Source organism: Danio aesculapii, chromosome 12 (assembly GCF_903798145.1).
Source record: "Danio aesculapii chromosome 12, fDanAes4.1, whole genome shotgun sequence".
NCBI lineage: Eukaryota > Metazoa > Chordata > Actinopteri > Cypriniformes > Danionidae > Danio > Danio aesculapii.
The window spans coordinates 28033939-28058590 of NC_079446.1; the positions used below are offsets into that span (position 1 = coordinate 28033939).

General features: G+C 37.7%; 1 protein-coding gene across 1 annotated transcript in view; it reads left to right on the top strand.

Moving 5' to 3' along the window:
* Positions 1 to 3906: 3906 nt before the first annotated feature.
* itgb3b (integrin beta 3b) overlaps positions 3907 to 24652 on the top strand; it is a 32462-nt gene continuing 11716 nt past the window's right edge. The window contains exons 1-10 of the mRNA XM_056469244.1: positions 3907 to 4165; positions 5294 to 5379; positions 7099 to 7303; positions 7384 to 7636; positions 9318 to 9480; positions 9572 to 9733; positions 9802 to 9897; positions 10001 to 10090; positions 14298 to 14432; positions 16424 to 16850. Of these exons, the coding sequence (XP_056325219.1) occupies positions 4090 to 4165; positions 5294 to 5379; positions 7099 to 7303; positions 7384 to 7636; positions 9318 to 9480; positions 9572 to 9733; positions 9802 to 9897; positions 10001 to 10090; positions 14298 to 14432; positions 16424 to 16850 (1693 nt within the window). The 5' untranslated portion in view covers positions 3907 to 4089. The remainder of the gene's footprint in view (positions 4166 to 5293; positions 5380 to 7098; positions 7304 to 7383; positions 7637 to 9317; positions 9481 to 9571; positions 9734 to 9801; positions 9898 to 10000; positions 10091 to 14297; positions 14433 to 16423; positions 16851 to 24652) is intronic.

Genomic DNA, 24652 nt, shown 5'->3' on the forward strand with positions numbered 1-24652 from the left:
ATGATCTTAAGCTCCACATTGTTTAGGCATTATCACTATGACGTCTATCAGACGTTGGATTTTGTTTGCCATACCTGACGATCAGTATTTGATGTCAATATGACGCTAGATGTTGGCTTGACATTGGATTTTGGTTGCTTTCCAACACAACCTAAAATCAACCATATATCAACGTCATTTTATGTCATTATTGGACGTCAAAATAACGTTGTCCTTAGACACTGGCTAGACATTGAATTTTTGTCACCTGATGTCACAACCTAAATCTAACTAAAATATTAACATCTTATGATGTTGTGTGCCTGCTGGGATTTAATCTCATTCATTCATTCATTCATTCATTTTCTTTTCAGTTTAGTCCCTTTATTAATCTGGGGTCTCCACAGCGGAATGAACCACCAACTTATCCAGCATATGTTTTACGCAGCGGATACCTTTCCAGTTGCAACCAATCACTGGGAAACACACAGCGGATATCCTTCCAGCTGCAACACACTCTCATTCACACACATACATTACGGACAATTTAGATTACCTAATTCACCTATAGCACATGTCTTTGGCCTTGTGGGGGAAACCAAAGCACCCGGAGGAAACCCACACGAACACGGGGAGAACATGCAAACTCCACACAAAAAATGCAAACTGGCCCAGCCAAGCCTCAAACCAGCGACCTTCATGCTGTGAGGCAACGGCACTACCCACTGCACCACCGTGCTGCCCTGATTTAATCTCAGTTTAAATGTAATTATTCAGTTTCTAAATAAACTAACTATCAACCATAATGCTTTGCCTCTTGGTTTTAAAAAGCAGCACTATTTTTGATCTATTTTATAGACAACGGGCATAAAAACTTTTTATGTCTCATTGCCCATATACTATAGAGTTGAAGGCAAAGTTATTAGCCGTCCCCCTCCAGTGAAATTTGCATTCTTTTTTTATATTTACCAAGTACTTTTTAAGAATTTCCAACATATAAACATAATAATTTTAATAACTAATTTCTAATAACTAATTAATTTTGTCTTTGCCACGATGACAGTATATATTTACTAGTATTCAGCTTAAGATGCCATTTAAAGGCTTAACTAGCTTGACTAGGCAAGTTGGGTTAATTAGGAAAGTTATTGGACAACAGTAATTTGTTCTGCAGCTAATCAAAAATAATAATTCCTAAAAGAGGATAGTAATTATTGACTTTAAAATAATTTAAAATGAAAACTGCCTTTATTCCAGCCAAAATATAAGACATGATACTTTCTGAAGTGTTCATGAAACTGGATGGCTGAAGGCTGATAATTTTGACTTCAACTGTATATAAAGACCCGCTTTATACAAATGCCCATCCACAAACATCATTAGTAATAATATTTTTTATCCTTGTATTGATGTGTTAGGGTTACATGGTAGCTCAGTGGTTAGCACTGTCGCCTCATATTTTATGCAGCAGATGCCCTTCCAGCCACAACTCAACACTAAGAATACACTAATTCATGAACCCCCAGTGCTGGAAAGCACCTACTCTCTCGCATTCACACACACACACGCATGCACGCACACACGCACGCACGCACACACGCACACTCATGCACTATGGCCAATTTAGTTTATTCAATTCACCTATTGCATGTTAAGGTAACCAGAGCACCTTGAGGAAACCCATGCGAAGACAGGGAGAACATGCCAACTCCAAACAGAAATGCCACATGGCCCAGTCAGGACTTGAACCGGGGACCTTCTAGTTGTGAGCCAACACTGCTAACCACTTAAAATGATTGTGTAATCTTTTGTTGCTTCTACAGATGTTCCTGTAAATGCTTCAGGCAGAGCCAGCGACACAAAGGACCATCACAATCCAATCTCTCAATATTCTCCATACTGGCCCACAATTTTCAACAGTATCAAGGCCATTTGGTTCCAGGTATGTTGCTATAAAGAGGATCCTATCATAGGCTATGGTCTTGTACTGTTAGATACAGTACTGGTCCCAGAACTGCCTGCTGTATGTGTTCATTCCAAGTAGATCTTGACCCCCTTTTTCATATGCGAAATCCAGTCCCCATCATTTTTGTTCCAGAGCTCTAGAAACAACATTCAAAAACAAACAATATGCTGCTGGCTCACACTCTCTAGATCAGGGGTGTCAAAACTCAGTCCTGGAGGGCTGATGTCCTGCTGAGTTTAGCTCCAGCTTACTTCAACACACCTGCTAGGAAGTTTCTAGTATATCTAGAAAGAGCTCGATTAGCTGGTTCAGGAGTGTTTGATTAGGGTTGGAGCTAAACTCTTTAAGACACCAGCCCTCCAGGACCAAGTTTGGACACCCCTGCTCTAGATGAATGGGATATATATAAATAGTGATTTTATTCGACTCTTTCACTAAAGCTTTTTCCAAAAAATTTACAAAATCTGTCTTGTACAAAATCTGAAAATAAAGTCTAGTTTGTTTTGCATAAGGTGTTCTTCATTTTGTTTTCTCATTTAAATGAATGTTTTCTTAAAATGTATTATTCTTAATAATTAATATTTTACTTATCAGTGTTAAGTTACAAAATGTACAATAATAATAAAAAAAATAAATGTTTTATTCAAAACTAAACAGGAATCTTACACAATAAATTTCCAAAACAGTAATTATGAGTCAGCAACTGAGTATGAAGAACCACAATGTGGCAAAATAAAAATCATTATATGGCATTTTTGAAATGAGTCAGGGCTCGTTCTAATATAATTCTTAATCTTACAGCACTTAATAATATTTGTTTCCCCTTTTCTGCCTTCTTTTGTTATGGTTCGTCTATTTGCTTGTTTTGCTATAAAATGTGTAATATAACATACACAAAAATAGAATGAGAGAGAAATTCTACACTAAAAATATATATATATAGGTTTAAGCTGGTCAAGCTGGTTTTAGCTGGTCATTTTCCAGCCTGAACAGCTAAGACGAGGCTGGAAACCAGCCTGGAAATGGCCAAAACCCCTCTAAAACCAGGCTGGTTTAAGCTGTTTTTTCAGTAGGGATATATGAACTCTTTCATTTTATACATATATACATGCAGCTGCCTGCTGTATGTGTTCATTCCAAGTAGATCTTGACCCCCTTTTTAAAAATGAAAGTGTTCACATTTAGCCACTAGAGGGGGACAAGTGTCCACATCATGTATTTGAGAGGAGTTCCTGCCAAACGAGTTCATTTACACAGATGGGCGGTTACGCGGTAGATGAAACAGAAAACTTCTCCTACATTTTCTTTGAAGGATGCTCATTTAGACAACATAGACATGTGTCGAATTCTCTATAGTAAATAAAAATACCGACTTCTTTCTATAGTTTGCATGAAATTTCATCAAAGGGTGGTTTAAAAGCATCATCACGAAAATAAGTTTAGTCAAATAATGTAATCTGTGTTTAATGTAATCTACACACTATACAATATAGTCAAGTCTGTGTCACTGTAGACTTAAGTGTTAATAATGACCATACATTACCAGTATATTTCTTCTAGAAACAATAGTTCTGCAACCTACAAACGTGTAATTACACAATGTAATATAAACTACAATTTGGTAACCACTAAATGTGCAGACCAACTACTCAGCTGCATGATTATGTTGGTTCATGATTATAAGCTTATCCATGATGGGATTGTTATAAAAGTTGTAGGCTATACTGCTATCACTTTAAGAGTTTCACTCTACAATGTCATCATTTAACACCATCATAAATCTGTAGTGGGTAAACTTTATCGTTTACATCCCATTTACAGTGATGTCAGACAGTGGTCAGTTTCTCATAGTTCGTCGGTTAGTTAATTCACTTCATCTGGTCATGTTAACGTAATTTTCCTATATTAAAAACAAGCTGTTTTGATCACGGTGATCTTTCGCAGGTAGGCAACGGTTCCATTCAGAACCCGCGGCAAATGTGAGTCGATCCCTCCTCTGCTCCCTCCCTCGAAAACAAGCTTTTACCACAATTTACTCTATATTTGGTGTTGGTCTGATGTCTGTGCTGGACCGTAAAGGAAGAGAAGGAGGGCGCAGACCGCACAAACCACCGGTGTAGTAGAAGGGAACAGCGATAACAACGATGGAGGAAACTTCAGCCAAACTCTTCAGTTTATGGATTTACTGTGTTATTATATTCCTAATTGATGTCGGACTGGGTACGTTCGTCTTTTTACTTTACTGTGAACCTACTTTATAGGCTAGTTCTGTGCTGAATCTGAACTCTTATTTTCTTCTCAGATAGCCGTTTTATTTAATGTCTATAAATGATTATGCATGAACTGATTATGTGATTCAAGATAGAGAATGTTTGACCTTTTTTTGACATATTGGTTTTCCCTTTTATTTTGTATGGAGGACATCTTTCTTTCTTTCTTTCTTTCTTTCTTTCTTTCTTTCTTTCTTTCTTTCTTTCTTTCAAAGCATTAGCCTTATAGATGCAATAGTAGGACCCATGTCTATTTATTATAAGAATAATTTGTAAGTACCTGTATGTTTACGTGCGCACTTAATTCTGTTGTTCCCTGACAATATATGTCAGATCTGATGAAAGTCAGTCTTAAAAAAAAAAGGACCTCCTTTTTGCTTCCTAAATAACCTTTTTGTGAAAAGTTCTTGAAACCATGTTCATGTTGTGAAGAGCATTTAACAAATACCCTTTCTCCACTATAAAGTATGGAGGGATGTTAAAGGTTTAACATTGCCAATAATCACCCTTTGCTAGTAAAAAACATTTATATTTAAAGAACATTCATTTTTAAGAGTGTATGTGAACTGAAATGAATGTCTAAAGTGTTTTGTCTGATCCCTATACTGTTATGCTGATGCACACAGACTTTTACACTATTCCCCTAAAAAGGAAAGCAGTGAATTTGATCTCATGTTTATGATTAGACACGTTGTTCCCACTTTATAATAGGTGGGCTCAACTAATACAATGTGTACTTGTGTAAATACATGTTTTAACATTGTACTTATGATTAACTACTTGCATGTGATTACATCTTTAATTAATTTCTGTAATTAACCTTAAACCACCATTAAACCTAACCATACCACCAAACCTGTTCCTAAATCTACCCATATCCCACCTCAAGAGCAACAGTTTTGCCATTGATTATGAACACAGTAAGTACACCATATTCACATTTGATGCAAATACATACACTAATAGTTAAGGCCTACTAATATAAAATGGGATTGACACATTTGTGTTTCTATAAAGCTGCAGGCTATAATTTAACACAACTGGAGATCAAAAATTTGCATTTCTCTCTCGTTTCCAGGTTCTAATATCTGTACTTCTCGAGGAGCCAGCACATGTCAGCAGTGCCTGGCCGTTCATCCAACCTGTGCCTGGTGCTTTCAAGAGGTGTGGCATTCTGCAATGTTTAATAACTGAGCTGAAACATGTTTACATTAGATTTTATCACACTATCAAATTGCTACATAGAGCAGAGAGCAGTAGGATTAATAGTAAAATCTGAGTTTCAGTGTCAAATGCATGTTGTGTTATCTTTTCCCTAAATGTGTTAGTATTTTTTTATCAGTAGTATATTGATATGTTGAGATCATGATTGAATGAAATAGATTGACTCTCTGAGTCAAGGAATTGTTGTGTTACAGTATTTGACAAAACATCAGTTGCAACAATGAATTGTTGTTGAAGACAATGGTCATTTTTGTTCATATACTCATTATGGTTTCCAGAATAATACATTTTATATTTGAGTCTAGGCATTAGTTTAATTTAACGACAAGTGAAGTTCAATTGTAAATAATTGAGACCATATAAAGCATATGTCCTGCAAAAGTCAAATAAAGGGAGGTTTGCCAATGAATTTGTAGGAGGAATGAGTTACAACATTCAATAAATTCCTAAAACAAAAATGCAGGCTTTTATCAAAAGAACGTATTGCCAACATAATGTGGATATGTTATGTAAACCTACCCAGCAGCCACAGGATGTCAACATGATGTCATATTGACATTGTACCCCATTGTCGTGGGGACGTTGAATTTTGTTTGGAAATGAAAATTGGGTTGACGTCAGAACCCACGTCAGGCTGACGTCAGTGTCCAACGTTCAACCTAAAATCAAGGTCTATTGATGTTACAGCTCGATGTTGTGTGGATGTTTTCACTATGATGTCTATCAAACGTTGGATTTGGTTGCAATACCTGACGAATAAATGTTAGTATTTGACGTCAATATGATGCTAGATGTTGGCTCGGCATTGGATTTTAGTTACTTTCATACACAACCTAAAATCAACCAAATATCAAGGTCACTTGACGTTTTTATTGGATGTCAAAATATTGTTGTCCTTATACACTGGCTGGACATTGAATTTTGGTCACCTGACGTCACAACCTAAATCTAACCTAATATTAACGTCTTATGATATTGTTTGCCTGCTGGAATGGTTCACATAGTTCTGATTGTCTGATTTAGCAAAACTGTACATCTGAATAGTTAGAAAGCTTGTGCCACAAATACAGAGTAAAAACATCCTGACCTTATAATGAAATATATGCTTTTAGAAATGTTGTCTCAGAAACAGGTCAGTATTTTATCATTCTTAGGCCAAAATACAAATCTTGAGAATCAGGATTACCTTTGTTTCAACCAACAGCAAATAAGTCTTTAATTAATTTATTTTTATTTTTTGCTACACTCCTTTTCAAAAGGCACAAATTTATAAGTAAAGGGTCCATATTGGTTCCTCAAACGTATATATTTGTACCTAAACATTTTAAGAGGAAAACTTTTGTTCTTTTTAGGTACTAATATGTACGATTGAGGTATTAATATGGACCTATTAGGTACAAATTTGTACCTTTTGGCATCACCCCAGTGACAGCTCATTTACCTTTATTTGTGAGAGTGAACAGAGATCTATGTAAACTTTTCTCTTTGCACTCTCAGAAATAAAGGTACAAAACTTGGAGCGGTATCTTTTCAAAAGGTACACTTTTGTACTTTACAGCTGCACATTACCTTTGGGTTACACTTTTAAAAAGGTACCACCCGAGTGACAGATCTTATACCTTAATTTCTGAGGATGACTGTATGTGAAATGTTTGTCAGGATTTTGGACAAGATGTTCCTGGTTCTTCCCGATGTGACCTGAAGAGGAACCTTGTAGAGTCAGGATGCAACAAGGGAGCTCTGGAGTATCCAACCAGCAAAATGCACGTAAAAGAGAACAAAGATCTCAGTGACAAGGCCTCGGGATCCACCACTGATGTCACCCAGATCCAACCTCAGAGCATACACATCTCTCTGAGACCCGGTGAGTTCATCAGCCCATCATCGAGCAACCGCAAATGACATGTTCCTCCATGAATCAATTGTTACTCTGTCATCCCACAGATGATTCGCAGGTCTTCAAGCTGAAAGTCCGGCAGGTTGAGGACTACCCTGTGGATTTGTACTATCTGATGGACCTGTCCTACTCCATGAATGACGACTTGTCTCAGTTGAGACGGTTGGGGCGAGGCCTGGCTGAAGAGATGAGCAAAACCACTAGTAATCTGCGCATGGGCTTTGGGGCTTTTGTGGATAAACCTGTGTCCCCGTATATGTACATCTCTCCTCAGGAAGCCGTGTTAAATCCCTGCTACTCGTGAGTGATGACATATATTTACAAGCTGAAGATAAACATTACAGATGATGGGTGTTTTTTACAAACTTGTAATTGAGAGTTGTGCTTTTTGGCTGACAGAATCTCATATTACATCTTTAGACACTCTGCTATTATGGCTGAGGTGTATGCATTTGCTGAGTTACTACAAAATTTGTTTTATTTTCTAAACTGAAATGTTGTGTCTTATTTGTGGCAGCAAGGTAAAGAAGAACTATCTTTCATTACTGGCCCTGATACACAGTTACCAGTAGAAGTAGTAGCCTGGTTATATGGCTGCTTCCTGGACTTTTTCATTGTGTTGGTCTTCTGTTCTTTTATTGAAACATTATTCTTTGTGTTAAAAACATGCAAGCAGTGTGTTAAAATGTAAGGAATGTGCTTAATCAAGCTAGAAACTTGCTAGTAATGTGATAAAACATCCAAGCAGAAATAATGCTAGAATCATGCTAGCTTTATGCTAAAACAAGAACTAGCAGTGTAATAAAATACTGACTGTTTGCTAGATCTTGGTATAAAACTGTTGGCAACATTTTAAAACATGCTAGCATTGTGTTATACAAAAAAACATGCTAGCAGTTTTAGCGGCTCGAAAAATAAGGCTCTAATGTTAAAACATAGTATTTATCCAACATGTTCCTTCCAAGATATAACACACAGTGTGTTAACCATGGAAGAAACATGTTGGATATTTTAAAACCATAGACTGTGAAAAAGCAGCATGGTAAATCCTGCTAGAAACTAGAAATGTGCTAGTAACATATTATGCTAACCTGATTTCAAGTAGGACATGTTCCTTGATTAACATCTATGTTAACCCTGGAACAACATTCCATTCAGCCAATCAGAACTTGGCAAAATCATGACATACCAACATGTTAACAGTGTGCTAAATTATATGATAGAAACATGCTAGCTGCATGCTAAAACAGTAGCTGTCAGTAGTAGTCTTATGATAGAAACATGCAGTCAATGTGATAAAACAAAAGCTATCTCAAGGCAATTCATAACTTTTTGATTTAGTGACTAAATTCGTATCAATTCTTACTCATTCATACAATTTAGTATGATTTGCTTATCCCCCAATGGCGGATGGATTTGGGATGGGGTTTGGTGTCACTACTTAAAAATTTTTTTGAGGCCCACCGCAACGTGACGTAGGAGTGCGGTTTCCCCGCCCAGCAATTTGATTGACAACTGCGTATTAACGTAGTAACACGTATAATCATATAAATAAGACAGGACAAAGCAACTGGAATTAAAAGATCTGTTCAGCTCTCTGTGATCATCAGTCATCATCAAATGTGATCAAGAAGGAGATCTGCTTCCTTCATGTCTGTCACTGTGCTGTGTATCTGATGCAGCAGAGGTGGAGATTGAGGCACACTCTGACAGGCACATGAGAACCATGGGTGGGGAGAACTAGCATTAAAGGCACAGGCCACAAAAAACAGCCACATGGTTGTTCAAAGCAGAAAATTACAACTTTCGGAAAGCTATAATAAATAATCTGATGGGTGTTTTGAGCTGAAACTTTACAGACACATTCTGGAGACACAAAAGACTTCTCCTAAATCTTAAAAAAGGTGTAAAATAGGTTTAAAGTGTCCTTTTTTGGTCTTTTTGCATCTAAGCAGTTGCTCCATTATCTCATATGTGCTAGAATCCCATACAAGTGCCAGCCTCAGTTTGGCTACAGACACGTTCTGTCTCTGACGGAGGAGGTGAACCGCTTTACCGAGGAGGTGAAAAAACAGAAGGTGTCTCGAAACAGGGACGCCCCAGAGGGAGGCTTTGACGCCATCATACAGGCAGCCGTGTGCAAGGTTGAGCTCTCTAAACAAAATGATTTACTGGTTATAATTGGCTTGCTGCCATTTTTACGTCTCTTATTTAATGATTTTGTCTTTATTCCAGGACAAAATTGGTTGGAGACCAGGTGCATCCCACTTGCTGGTTTTCACTACAGATGCCAAAACACATGTGGCACTGGATGGGCGTATGGCAGGAATTGTGCGACCCAATGATGGCCAATGCCATGTGGGCATGGACAACATCTACAATATGTCCACAACTATGGTACTGAAAAAATGCTGCAGGTGTTTTTTATTATGTAGTGTATATACTAATGGACAAAATATTTTCAGGACTACCCATCCCTGGCACTAATCACAGAGAAAATGTCTGAGAACAATATAAATCTGATCTTTGCTGTAACTAGCCATGTGGAATCACTCTATAAGGTAAGAAAAGTAATAACTCTAAAAGCAGTAAATCAGTACTGTATGTCAGATATAATATTTTAGAACACTCGGAAAGATTTCTCCTGCTCTTTATGCTTTGTAGAACTACAGTGAGTTGATCCCTGGCACTGCAGTGGGTACGCTGTCTGAGGACTCTCATAACGTCATCCAGCTGATCCAGGATGCGTATGCTGTAATGTCTCTTTATTAATGTACCGAAGGGAATTTCTGGGTTTAGTGAAAAAAAGTAATAATTCATTTCTGTCAGGATGGACTTTTAATAAAATGCCAGTGCAGTAGAAATATTAAAAATGGTTTGAAACTAGTTAGACATGATTAGAGAAAATTCCCCAGTCATGGGTGTTAGCAAAAAAAAGAAAACATAAATAATTACCTGAGTTAAATACAACATTTTGCATGACATATAGTTAACAAGCCATTTTAATGACATCTTTCTGCAGTTGAGACACTGACTGGGTGATTATGTAACCACAGAAGAGAGACAAGGAACAACTGAGTTAATCAAAATTGTGGTCAGACAGGTAATGATCAACAAAAGGCGCAAACAGGCACAAACAAAATCCAGAGGTGTCGTCAGGTAACAGGCAGATGGTCAGTAAAGGTGGCAGACAGGGTAAACGAAACAAAGCAATGGTCGGACCACAAAGAAACTATACCAGGGAAACGCTTTGTAATGTTACAGGGTGTTAACCTAACAAGACTCAGCAATGAGAGTGTTAAAGTGAGCTGTATATATGTATAGTGTAATCAGTCCATGAGCAGCATCAGCTGTGGGAGTGTAATCAATGGAGACTTGGAGCAGGTGTGTGTTGCATAACAGGACTTGCAGTTCATATTGAGGCAGGATTGTAGTTCGACTGCTGGTGGTCGTGACAGATTACATGAGATGCAGTACATTTTAGTTTCTTTTAGCATATCTTCTAATATTCATCCATGACTTTATCTTGCTATAATGATAGTATTTTTGTTTTTGTGTGCGACTTGAGCTCCTCAGCACCCTCCATCAGGAACACTGACACCAGATTCATTTCAAGTCAATCAATATATACTGTAAGTGATTGAAGGTTAATATTGTAATTCAAAATATACTACGACATGATTGGCTATCACTGAGTATGCTATTTTAGGTTATTAGTGTTTTGAGGCTATTTTTGATTACACAGAAAACATGTTAGAAAAATGAAATATAGGGCAAAACATGGTACGTTTGGAAAATAAAAAGAGAGCTGAAATTTGAGACTGTCTCTTAATGATCAACCCTAATTTATTGTGAAAAATTGTGAGTCATCCAGACTTTGGCTGACAAATAATGTTTAGGTAACTAAGAAAAAAGTAAACATCATTCTATTATCTTAATGTGTATTTTATATAAAGTAAAAAACACAAGAAGTTTTGTTCCGTAGTCACTTGTTGTTGAAATTATTATTTTTTTTTAAATCATACCTCGTAGTAAGGCATTTACAATGGATACGCTTCTGAAAAACAGAACTAATTGTTTAGCTGTTCCAGTGCTTTAGCCACCCCTTGTCCAAGCAGCAATGTGAATCATTTTTGCATATAATATGAAGATCTGTGTGTTAATAATCTGCGTGTTATTCAGAACAGATATAGGGCTTGGCGATTAATCTAAAAATTGATCGGAATGGACAATCAGAACCTATAATCGATCAAAATTTTCCAGTTCGATTTTTTTCGATTACTTTGCCTACCGCATGTGGAGTCACGTGACCCCGCTTAGTTTATACTTCTGCGTCAAGCATACACGTATGGTCAGGCACAGCCTTCGCTTGGTCACAAACCCCTCGCCGTGGCTGAAACTAACGTTAATGCGCACCTTTCAAAGTACACGTTGCGAAGATGCGCAGTGCAAGCTCTGTGATTTGTCAGCTTGATAGCGGTGACAAGTGTGGACGGCACGGAGAGCCATGGGAGAGCAGCGAGTGTTTACAAGTGTGAAGTCTCATGTAGGAGCTACAGTTGGAAACTTGAGTTTTTTTGTTTACTTCATGTTTAAAGTTGTTGCTGATCCGCTGGTTCTCACCTCAGAATGAGCGAGTTTGAGCTAGTTATACATTACAGTAGCAGTGAGTAAAAACACCCGCAAAGAAACTTGACGCAGAGGAACTTAAAAAAACCCTGCCCGCAAGCGTGTCAGAAGAGTTATTGCAGAGGAACACAAACAGCACACTTAAGTATAAATGCACGACTATGCGCAAGGCATGGAGAAGTATAAACCAATTAAGGCTGATTTATACTTCTGTGGCCACTTTGCAGCCACATCTGATCTCTGGTCAAGTAGGACGATGGATGATAAACGATAAATTAATCGTTCATTAATCGGAATAGAGTTAAAATATTCAATTCATCGAGATTTTGATTTTAGGTCAAATCACCCAGCCCTAAAGAGATACAAACTGTTTGGGAAACTAGAACATTTACTCTATACTTGTCCAAGTTCAACAGTCACTTAATTTCATATATTTTGGGAGAAGTTAATGAATTTACATGTTGCAAATCCAGAAGCTCTAATCTCTGCACTGCTGTGCAGATTATTATAGCGCCTCTCAGTCATCATAGATCAACTAATGTGATCATTAGTAAGGTGTTTAAACAGTGAAATGAATGTTCTTAGAATATTTGAGAATCGGAACGGCAAATATTTCACAGTATAATTTGAGCTGAGAATATTGGTCAAGAACAGGGGTCACAAAACTTGTTCCTGGAGGGCCGGTGTCCTGCAGATTTTAGCTCCAACCCTAATCAAACACACCTTAACAAGCTAATCAAGGTCTTACTAGGTATACTTGAAACATCCAGGCAGGTGTGTTGAGGCAAGCTGGAGCTAAATCCTGCAGGGACACCGACCCTCCAGGACCGAGATTGGTGACCCCTGGTCAAGAAGATTGCACAGTACTTTTGCACACATGGATATAGCAAGACATACTGTAATCAGAGTGATAACATTATTGTTACCCCAACCATTCCAATTTCCATAGGCCACTTAGTGACATCATTAAATCTCATAGTCCAAACACGATGCTCATTGTAGTTCTTGAAATGAATTTTTAAAAACTTAAATATCTCCCTTTGGAGTGAACTTTGAGAATATTTAACTTAATTTATGATTTATACTCAAAAATATAAAAATAAAAACTGACTACAATTAATAATGTGAAATATGTATTAGGACCCCTTTAAAAACAACCTTAAAGGGTCCTGAAACCCCCCTCTTTCAGTTTAAGTCTACCTCAGAGATTTTTCAAAAGATGCTACATGATGGGCATGGAGCGCTATGAGCAGAGGGAGGAGTAGGCTAGGCCAGCAGAGCAGGGGAAAAAAAAGAGGAGAGCGAACAACTGCTGTCAGTTGGCTCACAAAATCAGGCTAAAAAGAAAAATCAGACACTGGTCTGAATGCAGACACATTGGACAGCAGTGCAGCAGGTCTCCCTATCTATTCCAACCATTAACCCTTCTGGTAATCTAGAAATTTTATACATTGGCAAGCATGGCAGCACGGATATAGGGATGTGTCTGAATGGTAATGAACTCAACTGGTCAAAGACAAAAGTCTGCAATTCTCCAATTCTCATACAGCTCTCCTAACAAAAATGCTTGGTACACACAAACAGCTTTGCTGTATCGGCCCTGACAGCGTCTCAGGGAAAAACATGCAATAAACCCTGTGGATCATGGAAACAAACACATACGACCCTTTATGAACGCCTAAATACTGTATGCTGTGCGTGGCTGCGGTCTCACAGCTTTGTAGTCTGTCATCGGAAACACATGCAGTCATGAATATTTAAGAAGCAGGGTCTTCTCATAGGATAAGACAACTCAGTCTATGAATAATAATGAGAAACCAAAACGTCTTCACTGGACAGGCAGATCGGCACTACGTCACTGAATCTGATCCCGCCCCAAAAATGTTTTTAATCCCAGAAGATTAAATCAGCTGACAAAAGCTTAAACTTATCCAGTGTTATCTACAATTAACGTCTTAACTGTCTTAACTGATGCTCATCACACACAAATCTGTTAAAATCTCAAAAAAGTACTCATGGCTTTCTTGAACCTTTAAATATGTAATTAGTACGTTTTCGAAATACCCAACACTGCTGAAAAGTAAATATTAATTTAATTAAAGCCATAAACTCTCCACTAAAATCATTGACCAATAATAAAAGTATTCATTATACACACTGTTTCACGTTTCTGCCATTTTGGAGCTTTTCTGTTGTTCCTGCTTTCAGTTTTCTGTGGTGATCCACATAATGCCACATGTGTTACTGATAGAGTTGTACTTGGGTTGATTATGGATCTTTCCTTCTCCATCTATTGTCTGATCTATTGTTTGCTATTTTGTTTCTACATCAGAAACTGCGCTCTAAGGTAGAGCTGGAGGTCTTGAACGTCCCAGAAGAGCTCAGTCTAACATTTAATGCCACATGTCTCAACGGAGAGGTCATTCCTGGGCTGAGATCCTGCTCTGGCCTCAAAAGAGGAGATACCGTTAGTATCTTATTCCTTCTTGATCTCTATCTGTCAGTTTCTCTAATTTCCTCCATCCATCTCATTCCATTCTCATGTTGTAACTTTATTCTTCTATAATGAAATTCCTGGTGTTGCTTCACCAAACCGCTGAATCCAAAATTCCCCCTTGGTTCAATTCAGTCATTTCCTTCTTTTCAATGTCTTTTACCAACTGTGATGTTTTGACATGTTTCACTTGAGGAGGAGCACAGGAAAGGCCCTTTCTAATGTGCGATCATCTGGCTTCCTTGATAAATGAGTTGCATAAAAATAATGCGGTTTCACTCCCTTCCTTGGACGTGGTTAACTGCAAAATCTTCCACACATACAGGACAAGTGGGTGTTAATATGTCATTACTCATTTTGCTGAGTGTGTCTGGCCATCAGACGTGCCCATTTCCTGTTCTCTGCTCTGCTCTGACTCAAACTAACCGGCTTTACTCTGAGACCGTCAGTCACATATTAGTCAACACTGTCAACAAGATAAAGACTCAAAAAAACTAAACTAACTCTATAAAATATTATATTATATTATATTATATTATATTATATTATATTATATTATATTATATTTTTAACACAGCATTTGTTTTTCCTGTATTTTTGGTAAACATTACACTTAAGAAGGCTTATCGTGTTATCGTCAGATTATCGTGAACACAGAAACCCAAGTGTCTTCATGACAACCAATCAAAATAAAACTTTGGTTATTTGATTACTATGAGGATTATTTTAATAAACTGTTATATTATTATTATATTATTATATTATTTTCTTATCAGCTTAGTCCCTTTATTAATCAGGGATCACCACAGCAGAATGAACCACCAACTTATCAGACGTATGTTTTACGCATCGGATGACCTTCCAGCCACAACTCAGTACTGGGAAAAACCTATACACTCTTGCATTCACACAAATACACTACAGACAATTTAGTTTATTCAACGCATCTGTACCGCATGTCTTTGGACTGTATAGGGAAAACCAGAGCATCCGGGGGAAACCCACGTGAACACGGGGAGAACATGCAAACTCCACACAGAAACTCCACACACCCGCTCGAACCAGCGAGCTGTGAGGCGATCGTGCTACTCACTGCGCTACCGTGACACCTATATTATATTATGTTATCTTATGTTTTGTTTTATTATATTATATTATATTATATTATATTATATTATATTATATTATATTGTGCTTTTTAAGATATGATAAGCAGATTGTCATCTACTTGAGACAATCTACTTGATACAAATATATTTGGTCTTATTTTCTATAGCTATAACTCCTATTTCTATAGCTAAATTTGTCAGGTTTTTTTTACTTATACTTTTTACTTATTAAACTCCATAATGATAATTCTTTTTTTAATCCTAATAATAATTCTTATTGATATTAGTTTCGTTTTTTACAGTCATGGGCGGTTGTATAAGCATTTCATTTCATATTGTACGGTGTATGACTGTGTATGTGTCAAATAAAATTAGTATTTTATATTTATTATGATTTAATGTAATTATAATTACTATTTACATTTAATTAGTTTCATTAATGAATGATTATTTTTTTTACATATAATTAAATCAAAGCCTTTCACTTGCTTACAGTACACATAATTAATTATATGTATTTGTCAATACACACATATTGTGTACAAAGATACACACACAAATTTTTTAGGACAACAGTATCTCAGACGTTTAAACATTTAAAAAGACATTTAAAAGAATATATTTTAGAGCAGTAATCACAATAGCATGGTACCGTGAAACTGTGATATTTTTATCCAAGGTTATCATACCGTCAAAATCCTATACTGGCCCATGCCTAACATACATGCATGCAATCATACATACATACAGTCATACATTCATACATACATACATACATACATACATACATACATACATACATATCAAATAAATAATGTCTGCTTTCTAACACCTTCATCAAAATCATCTTTCCAGGTGTCCTTCAGTGTTGAAGCCAGAGCCAGAGGCTGTCCAAAGGAGAAGCGCAAAACCTTCACTATCAAACCAGTGGGCTTCAAAGACACCTTGCAGATCACAGTCAACTTTGAATGTGAGTGTAAATGCCAAGCAAAGGCCGAGCCTGAGAGTCCCGTCTGCCACCATGGCAATGGCACCTATGAGTGTGGCATCTGCCTGTGTCACCCGGGGCGGTTGGGTCCCCGCTGTGAGTGTGCGGAGGGCGACTACAGCCCAACAGAGCAGGATGCCTGCAGTGGGCCAGACAAGGTGATCTGCAGCGGCCGGGGAGACTGTGTGTGCGGCCAGTGCGTCTGTCACAATAATGACTTCGGCAAAGTATGGGGGAAAAGATGCGAGTGTGACGATTTCAGTTGCCTGCGCTATAAAGGAGAGCTTTGCTCAGGTAAGACACATTAACTTTGTCCAGTGTGATGAGTTTTTTTTCTGTGCCATTTAAACTAGAGCAGGGGCTCTCAAACTTGTCCTACAGATTTTATCTCTAACATGCCTCAGCATGCCTGCAAGGATGTGTATAGATAGCTTATAGTAAGGCTGCGGTCACACTAAAGTTTGAGCTTGCGAAATTCTGTAGTACGGCGCTGCAAAAAGGGGCGGGATTAAACAAGACGATTAGACATTTGAAAAGCGAGCGATTGGCCCATATTTAAAATTCCTGTCCAGAGAGGTCATGTTTTGAACCTCGGTTGGTGTCACGCAGTCAAGTGATGCGATTTCGCAGGTCAGAGTTCACCAAGCTTGAACTCTGCAACTCAGCGAACTGCGAAACTTGTCGCACAAGGTTGTGTTTCTGGTCAGACGCAATTGCGTGCGTATGAATGTAAGTCTATGGGGAGAAAAGCCCAGAGTGACCACAGCTTCAGAGCTTGATTAGCTAGCCCAGGTGTGTCTAATTGGGGTTGGAACTAAACTTTGCAGGACACTGGCCCTCCAGGACTGAGTTAGAGAGCCCCTGCACTAGAGCATTGTCAGTTTATAAAAAAGGTCTCATTAATAGCCCAAAATGCATGATACAAGTATATTCACTCTCAGTGATCATGTTCATATTTTGCTGCCATCTGTATTTACATCTACCGCTTATATAATGGTGATATGAGAGAGAGGCTTTACAAATGAGAGAATGATAAGCACTTACGCAGTAGTTCAGGGATAGGCAAACTTTATGCTGGAGGGCCAGTGTCCTGCATAGTTTTGCTCTCACCCTAATCAAACACACCTGCCTATAGCTTTCTAGTGATCTTGAAGACACTGCTTAGTGTGTTCAGGTGTGTTTGATTAGTGTTGGAGCACCAGCCCTGAAGAATCAAGCTGCGATCACACTGGACTTTTCTCCCCATAGACTTCTAATCATACAAACGCGAATGCATCAAACTGGAAACGCAAGCTTGTGCAACAAGTTTCGCAGTTCGCTGCGTTGGAAAGTTCAAGCTTGGTAAACTCTGACTTGCAAAATCGCATCACATGATTGCGTGAGACCAATCGAAGATCAAAACATGACCTCTCTGGACAGAAATTTTAAACATGGACCAATCGCTCGCTTTTTTAATGGCTAATCATCTTGTTTAATCCCGCCCCTTTTCCAGCGCCGTACTACAGAATCGCACATGCACAGTCTCTAGTGTGACCGCAGCATTACATTTGCCCATCCCTGCAGTAGTCCAATCATAGAGCAAGACCAATCATAGAGCAATTGTGAGTAGACATGCCTCTTTTTTCGGTCTGTACTGGAATAGACACCAGTATTTTCAAACTAAAAAATGGGTCTAATTCACTAATAATTGCATATGTTTTTGTATTTATATGCACATTAGAACTTCTCACCATAACTTTCCCCCTAATTCACAAAACATGCATACACACATGAGTTTGTTCTTAAATTCGTTCTTCTGCTAGTGAATTTGAACAGTTTTTTACTGATTTGCATGATACACACCTTCAGCTGTTCCATATATTTTTTGCAAAGCGGCACTTGTCCAGAGAGAAATTAAAAGAAGTTAAATGATGAATTAAGAAGAGACAATTATGGCAGTGAAACAAAACAAAATAAAAACTTTGACACTGTGGAACACACTTTCAGTTCTAAAAGCGAGGTAAAACGCACTGCATTATTGTTGATTTTCTCTTTTGAAAGACTTGAAAGACCTGCAGGGTGTTGCACAATTTATGATGCTAGTTTAGGCAACTACGCTGAATAAACGGTCTTGATGCTCAGGCGTTTTTTCTGCAGAGTTGACTTTTTCAGCTGCTGGCGCACATAGCACACAGTCAAAAATGCGAGGTGTAGCAGGCAAGCATGAGCTGTGCATGCAAAACACACAATAACAGAAAAACACACTTAAAAAAAAAAAGGTGCCTCATGCCACAAAAAAATAGATTCTCTAAAGACGCAAACACATTTGTGACTAGCTTGTGACTTAAGTGTTCAAAACACTTATTATAACACTTACAAATTTATATAGACACCAGACAAATCTATAGCAAAACAGGGGTCTGGATACAAACCTGGTGCAGGTGCAATCTGAGCTGCATGCAATGCTTTTTAGAGCCCGCCCCTAACCCTACCCCTCACGGTGATGTCACTAACTCCATTGAGTACATTGTGTCTGACAGTGCATCTCTGAGATATGCAATCTCAGCTTGCATCATCAAGGCTGCAGCCAGTTTTTAGTGGAACATACAACCCAACCAGTGTGACCTGAACAAATTACTGTTTTATTTGTTTTTAGTTAATTAAGAACATCAAATAGTGCAACCACTCAAGTCAAGTTCTTAAACAAATGATTCTTATGAATTGTTCTTTTTGTTCATTCAGAAACATAAAGCAGAACCAGTCTGGATTCCAAATGAATGATTCTTATGAGTCCACGGTTTCTAGTGAAACAAATACGAGCAGTACTTCCAATGTGGTCCAGTTTCAGAGAAAAGAAATTGCTATGAGTAGGATTTAGTAAATCTAAATTATACACTGTAAATCTGATTCCCAGACAAATGATTCTTATGACATGTAGTCAGATTTTAGAACCAAATGATTCTTTTGAAGCATATTTTTAAGTAACAAAACCATACAGCAGAACCAGTGTAGACTGATTTAATAATAAATTATTCTAATGAGTCAGTTCTTTTAAGTAAAACATTCAGCAAAACTACTGTGATCTCATCATTTTTGAGCAACTGATTCAATGATGAATCAGATCTTTTTGAAGAAATAAACGCATACAGCTTGCGGTTACAGTTGTATGTTGTACTTAAAGTTGCTGTTAAAATGTAGTTATAGATAGATGAGTTTTCTACATGTGTTTTCCTTTTTGTCAAATACATTTTAGTTGTTTTAAAATCTTACAAATACTTACATAGTGTGCTTCTGTTGTCTTCTTTAAAACAATGCCACCGGTTTAATTATTTAACTTTTAAGTGTGACTTCAGTGTTCAAATATTTTTGGGCCGACTTTCTGCATCACCGCTGACCAGCCATGAACAGTCGGTGTTCTTCAGAGCTTATTATTTTGTACAAACGTCTTTCTTCACGAGTAAGATTCCCTGTTTCCTGCCTCACATCACCTCAAAGGAATTACCTACAATAATAACACTAAAACATCTCCTGCATTAGCTAAAGAACGAGCTCCTCTTATAAATAAACACACTCTGTGGGACTTGGCCAACTAAACCCCGTGTTGACCTATTTGAGACGTGCGTGTTTGTTTTTCAGACGAGGTGTTGATGTTCCACTGAGGCGCATTTGAGCTGGAACGCTTCATATAAAATGACTAAACGCCGTTGTGCTCCTCCTGAAGTTGTGTACTTCTTGGAAAGGGGGTTGGTTTCTTGCTTAAGCAAAACCAGATCTGTGTGTTGATGATTCCAGACTTCGACTTCAGCAAGTTTGTAGGAGAAAATATCTTTTGGATCTACAAGAGGTCTCTTAAAGCCTCAATAGCATATTCCCAGAGGTTCAAACTTATCCAGAAAATGCCTTTCTGCGTTGTCACACACTGATGATGTCATTGAACTAAAAATAGCTCAGCGAGGGAGTAAAGTGGTGTTTGGGCTGATGAGAAAGAGTTTGCATTGTTTTTCTGTGGGAATAGTAATTACATACAATCTTATTTTTGCTTTTGGTTAGCCATTGTTTAGCCATTCGGTTTTGTTTTTAAATTAGCTACATCATTGTTGAGGGGTTTTTTCTAGCCTAAATCCCCAGTCACTCATAAGTCACTGTTTTGCTAAGAAATAAAGCATTGTAATCTTCAGCAAACACACGCACATTGCCGCAGATGTGTTTATAATTATATCTGTAAATCAGGCATGTAATGGGGCCCGGCATTCCATCTTCGAAAGTCAAACGAAATGTATAATGCTCATCACATTAATTCTCTCGCATTCCTCACATTCACCAGCACCAGATGTCCATTTTTAGAAATCTGCGGATTACAAAAACGAAAGATGGAGCTTTTTGACAACAGTTGAGCATGATTGCCAGAGGAGAATTTCATTTTTTGTACCATGGAAAGCCTCAACATAATATTTGGGAACAAGTCTCTTTTTTCAGCGCACGAGTGGAATGTTCAACTCAGAGCATGAGGCACTTTTATGGCCTCGAGTTCAAACTAACCTCATGATGTCTCGGAAGGGTGACACAAGCAAATATAAAACATATTTATTATATTTTAATAATAATAAAAACATTTACCATCTAAGCCTTTTTCAAAGAGTTCATGGTTCACTTAGATTACCTATGAACAGTAGAATGTGGAACATGCATTATGATGGTATAGCTCCTGCCTTCTAAATGCAAGAGCCAGCTACCATTGGAGCATATATAATTACATTAGATGTTGCCTACACTATTGTTGTCTATCAGAAGGAATGCGTCAAGAGAGCTGTCATTTTAGTAGAGGGTAGCGCTCCATTGAAATGAATGTGGGACCAAGGTGCAGTGAAGAACTGGCCATCCAGAGCCAGAGATATATGCACATATAAACATAAATCTATGGTCTGGATTTTTTTTTACATTATGAAAATTATAATTTTACATCATTTTCTACATCGATGGCCATTTCCGACAAAGAGCATGTGTTTATGTGCATTGAAATGTATTATCCTTTCTCCCTGTTAAATTGGATCTAATCCGTGCCCTGAAACAGACCCCCTCTCCTGCTTTCACTTCTCATTCTAACAGAGGGAGCGATTCGTTTGTGAATGAATCCCCATAATCAATGACTCGTTCACTTAGCCAACAATAATATAAGTTTCTAGCACCGCAGCATCTTTTTGTTGTATTTCATTTACATTGTTTGCTTATTTTATTCAACAAAACTAGCAAAAGCCTAGAATTTAGTGCGAGTTGGTGCTACTTTGCCTTATGGTCAGTGCAGTAAGAAACTTTATTATCATCAATACTTGTTTAGCACTAAAGTTCGTAACATACAAAAACGTAATAAACAAAATTTTACCTATGAAATGTTATTACCTTTGTGCTTTATTTGTACATTACTACACCCGTAAGCAGAGAAAAACTAGTGCGGTTGAATGACATTTGTCCTGGGAGCACTGTACAAATATGGCGATGGTATTGACGCATGCTCAGGGTCTGTATGCTATATCTAGTGTATATATCTATGCCATTGGAGGCTGTGATAAAGTATAGTAACGGGTCTGAAGTGTATGCATAGGACTGCATGTGTATGTGCATAGTGTATCACTAGTCTAGCATATACAGTGCATTCAGTTAACAACATCAGCTGTCACAACAGGTCTGTCTGTCACGTGCAGAGAATCCCAGACAACAAAAGTACGGATCCAAGTGCAATTTAATACGAGTATTCATGTAAGCAGGCAATAGTCAAAACTAGGGCAAAACATCTACATGCAGGGCATCCAAAACGTAGTCAAAAACTAGGGCATTAACAAAACCAAGGGTGCTTTCCCACCTGTAAATCGATTTTTTTTGTTCCAAAATAGGAATTTAAATTGTCACAATGTTGCACTTTGTTTTTGTGCGGTTCGCTTTCACACAGCAAAGTTTCTAAATGGACCACAATAGCTAAAACAAGTCACACACTAGTACATTCTCGTCACATTGGTCAGAGTTTCACGGTTAATTTTCCCGCTCAGCTGTCATGCATCCCTATTTAATTTTATGACGATGAGCAATAAGACAACATAAGCGAAAAGCTGCACTTTCATTTGAATAGTGACACCCACAGACATCATCACCAAATTTAAATCAGATGCAAGACTTTCTCATACATAGCAGTTGGCTAGTTTTGTGCAATATAGGCTTTACATAATAGAGAGAAATAACAGATAAAACAAGACTGCAGTTCGGCCAATTCTCCTAATAGATAAACAGCTCTCGTTAATAGTTAACATGCTTTCACTTTCGTATTTGACATGAAACGCACATTTACCGGTAGGAATGACATCCCACCCTACTCATAAGTCTCTCTTCATATAGTCGTTAACATGGATATTACATATCCAGAATACACTGTAATATATACAATCGATCTGTTCCAGAGTTCATTTCAGTCGAGCAGAGACCACATCATTTAGGCGATTTCAGACCGATTGTTTTGGCACGGATCCGAGCTGGAATCACATATGCCAAACGAACCGCGCTAACTGGGCAAACACGCCAGGTTCCTAAACAAAAGTCTAGGTGTGAAAGCACCCTAAGATCAGGCACATGGCAGGCAAAAACAAACAGCAAACAAAACTAACACATGATGACTGCAAGCAAAGACTCAGTCCTGAACTGGTGTATGTGTGGTGTATAAGTAGTCCAGATGATCAGTGATGACAGGATTCAGCTGTGTGTTAGTCATCAGTGGTGAACAGCAACCGGTGTGTGAAACGGCATGATGGGAATTGTAGTGTGTTAGTGTGATGTGTAGTTCACCAGCCATCTGCCGGGAGTGGATTGCTGTGATCATGCCACTGTCAGTTATTGTTAAACAACTGTTTCCCTAATTTATTAGAGTTTTTTTTTTGGCCTGTTGCGCTCTTTTTAACCAACCCTATCTTTTATCTGATTTTATCTGATTATCTGATTCTAAATATCTGGATAAATTTCTTCTGACAGAGATAATAGTAACGTTACAATGTAAACAGTCTGCAACGTTTTAAATCAAAAAAGTGTGCATGATAAATAATGTCTCCCAAATGGACATCTTGCCTCTAAATGTCCTTAACGAGTCGTTATATTTATGAATTTTTACAATTAGTGTACAAAATCTGCATAATCCACACATGTATGTAAAATGTGAACTGTGAAGTTTCAGTTCAGATATGGAAAGACCAATTAAAATCTAAGCAGTCTTGGCTTTTGAAAAGGAGGGGTTTATAATCCTAAAGCCGGAAATGATTCAGATGAACCCTATCGAAACAGAACTGCTAAATAATTATTCTATTAAATGCATATTATAAGAAAATTACTGTTTTCTGAACTTAGATGTTGTAGGGAGCTCCAAAACTATATTAGAGTGCTTTAAAACACCATTTGACCTGCTCTTTAACGGAATTCATTCGCTCATTTACTTTTCGGCTTAGTCCCTTTATTAATCCGGGGTCACCACAGCGGAATGAACCTCCAACTTATCCAGCATGTTTTTACACAGCAGATGCCCTTTCAGCCGCAACCCATCACTGGGAAACTTTAAAGGAATTGTTCACTCAAAAAATAAAATAAAATAAACTATTTACTCACCCTTCCAAACCTTTATACCTTTTGTTTTCTGTTGGACACAAATGAAGATAGTTTGAAGAATGTTGGAAACTGGTAACCATTGACATCTATGGGGGAAAAGCAAATATTATGGAAGTCAATGGTTACCATTTTGTAACATTTCTCAAAAAGATCTTGTCAAAGTATAGATTAGAAGAAACTCAAACGTTTGTGACAAATGAAGTGAAAGTAAATGATGAGAATTTGTATTTCTTAAGCTTTTGTTTTAATGATTAGTATGAATTCAGACATTCTACTCAGCTAGCAGACTGTTATAATATAATATTATATAGTATGAAAGTGGGATTACTCAGACACAAACTTTGTCTTGAATGCCCAATATAGCCATCCTCAGGCATCACAAATATGCTGTCCGAGTAAACATTCTTTCCTTTATGGGACTTTGACTTTATCCAGTATAGTCATGTGAAGTCTGCTCACTTGTTTCCGTCCTCATGTTATTT